This window comes from Electrophorus electricus, chromosome 23 (assembly GCF_013358815.1).
Source record: "Electrophorus electricus isolate fEleEle1 chromosome 23, fEleEle1.pri, whole genome shotgun sequence".
Lineage (NCBI taxonomy): Eukaryota > Metazoa > Chordata > Actinopteri > Gymnotiformes > Gymnotidae > Electrophorus > Electrophorus electricus.
Window position 1 is genome coordinate 10,692,153 of NC_049557.1, and position 2,500 is coordinate 10,694,652.

The 2,500-nt window shown below is 44.4% G+C and overlaps 1 protein-coding gene across 3 annotated transcripts in view; it reads right to left on the reverse strand.

The window, feature by feature from the left end:
- The window catches only part of prkcz (protein kinase C, zeta), an 88,993-nt gene that overhangs the window by 15,388 nt on the left and 71,105 nt on the right, over positions 1 to 2,500 (reverse strand). For all 3 annotated transcript variants that reach the window (XM_035521849.1, XM_035521850.1, XM_035521851.1), the window contains 2 exons: positions 2,394 to 2,473; positions 523 to 612 (listed from right to left, as the gene is read on the reverse strand). In XM_035521849.1, the coding sequence (XP_035377742.1) occupies positions 523 to 612; positions 2,394 to 2,473 (170 nt within the window). The remainder of the gene's footprint in view (positions 1 to 522; positions 613 to 2,393; positions 2,474 to 2,500) is intronic.

The following is a 2,500-nucleotide window of genomic DNA, read 5'->3' on the forward strand; positions in this document are numbered from 1 at the left end:
GTGGGTTCAGAACCAGGCTCAGACACACCCCTCCCCAACACTGTCAAACATTTACATCTACAGCATTTAGCTGATGCTTTTATTCAAAGTAGTGGTGGGGCTTGAACCAGCAACCTTCTGAGTACAAGTCCAGTACCTTAACCACAGAGCTCCCACTGCACTGAGTTGTGTCTGGATCAAACAGACACAACTCTAAACATTACAATGGTGGTAATTGTTTCACAATGTCCAACAAACACAACTCTGAATATTAAAACGGTGTTTGGCTCAGAATGTCCAAGAAACACAACTCTAAACTTTTCTACGTTGGTGTTTGGTTCAGAATGTGGGGCCAGTTTCTTGGCTTTAAGGAGTTATCAGATTAGGACAGTTGTGCTAACATTCTGTTTCCTTTTTAGCTCTAAAGTTGCAGCCAAATCTCAGAGCTGCTTCAGCACGTACAGTAAAACAATACGAAAGGCAGTGTGGGGTGTCTTCACCCCTCACACATCTGACGGTGTGTGAGGTATCTTCACGCCTCACCTGGTCCCAGTCGATGCTCCTGAAGAACGTGTGAGACTTGATATCACTGAAGCCGGTCTGAACTTGGCAGCCGAGCCTCTCCTTGGGATCCTGGGAAACGAAAGATTTGATTAAAAGCAGAACTCATACAAAACTCATAGAACTCAAACAAAACTCATAAAAATCTCATGCAGAACTCATAAATCTCATACAGAACTCATATAAATCTCATACAAATCTCATACAGAACTCATATAGAACTCATAAATTTCAAACAGATTCATACAGAACTCATAAATCTCACACAGAACACATACAGAACATTAATCTCACACAGAACTCATACAGAACTCATATAAATCTCATACAGATCTCATACAGAACTCATACAGAACTCATACAGAACTGGAAAACAGGTCCAACAAACACAAGGCCGTCGTGGAGTAAATATTTACATGACTCCTGACCACATGATTCACTGATTGCGGTAAATTCTCGCTTAGCCCATCCAATAAAATCAAACCAGGGATATATCAAAATGACGACCATGTGCTGGGTCTGAGGAACGCAGGCTGGGGTCCATGATGCGTCGCTCTGTTCTGGTGTAACTGAGTCATGAGTGAAAGCAGATTTGGATCCATTTACATTTAGTCCAGTTTCTCAGTCTGTTTTCATCTCTCTGATTATTCATGGTATTATTCATACAATACTGAACGGCCTCATAAGAACTACTCTTAGTGTACATTGCATGTTTACAGTCCTTTATGGTAGCTCATAGCAGTATACTACACGTGTATGGTAGTTTATAGCCGTAAACTACATGTGTATGGTAGTTTATAGCCATATACTACACATGTATGGTAGTTTATAGCCGTATACTACATGTGTATGGTAGTTTATAGCAGTAAACTACACGTGTATGGTAGTTTATAGCCGTAAACTGCACGTGTATGGTAGCTTATAGCAGTATACTACACGTGTATGGTAGTGTATAGCAGTAAACTACACGTGTATGATAGTTTATAGCAGTATACTACACATTTATGGTGGTTTATAGCAGTAAACTACATGTTTACAGTAGTTTATAGCAGTAAAATGTACTCATTTATGGTGGTTTATAGCAGTAAACTACACGTTCATGGGGGTTTATAGCAGTAAACTGCACGTGTATGGTGGTTTATAACAGTATACTGCTGTAAAGTTTAACAGCGTGTGTAGCGATGACTTAATTCATCTTAATTCAACAGCAAGTCAAGTATCTGAGACTGGACAGGTTTCTTTGGGACTGTCCAGGCCAAACGCAGACTGACACAACCACAGCGTCCTGCAGGGAGGTGGCATCCTGGACCAAGTCCAGCCCAGCCAGGTGACGTACTGGACCAAGTCCAGTCCCAGAGAACAGTCTCGTTTACATAAGAACCTCCCATCCATGTTTCTGAGTTAAGTAATTTTTTTGTCTCAGAGAGGTTCGGGTTTCTTCTCACAAGAAAGAGAATGTGGGAACTACAGAAAGAGGGCTAGAGGAGAAGAGGAGCGAGGGATGGGTGGAGGAGAAGAGGAGCGAGGGATGGGTGAAGGGGAAGAGGAGCGAGGGATGCGTGGAGGAGAAGAGGAGCGAGGGATGGGTGGAGGAGAAGAGGAGCGAGGGATGGGTGGAGGAGAAGAGGAGCGAGGGATGGGTGGAGGAGAAGAGGAGCGAGGGATGGGTGAAGGGGAAGAGGAGCGAGGGATGGGTGGAGGAGAAGAGGAGCGAGGGATGCGTGGAGGAGAAGAGGAGCGAGGGATGGGTGAAGGGGAAGAGGAGCGAGGGATGGGTGGAGGAGAAGAGGAGCGAGGGATAGATGGAGGAGAAGAGGAGCGAGGGATTTGGTGAATGAGTGATGCTCTCTCACCTTGTTCAGGAAGCCTTTGAGCACACTCGCCGCCTTCACAGACAAAGACCTTGGAATACGGATAGGTTTCTCTAGAATGACTGAGAGAGAGAGAGAGAGAGAGAGAG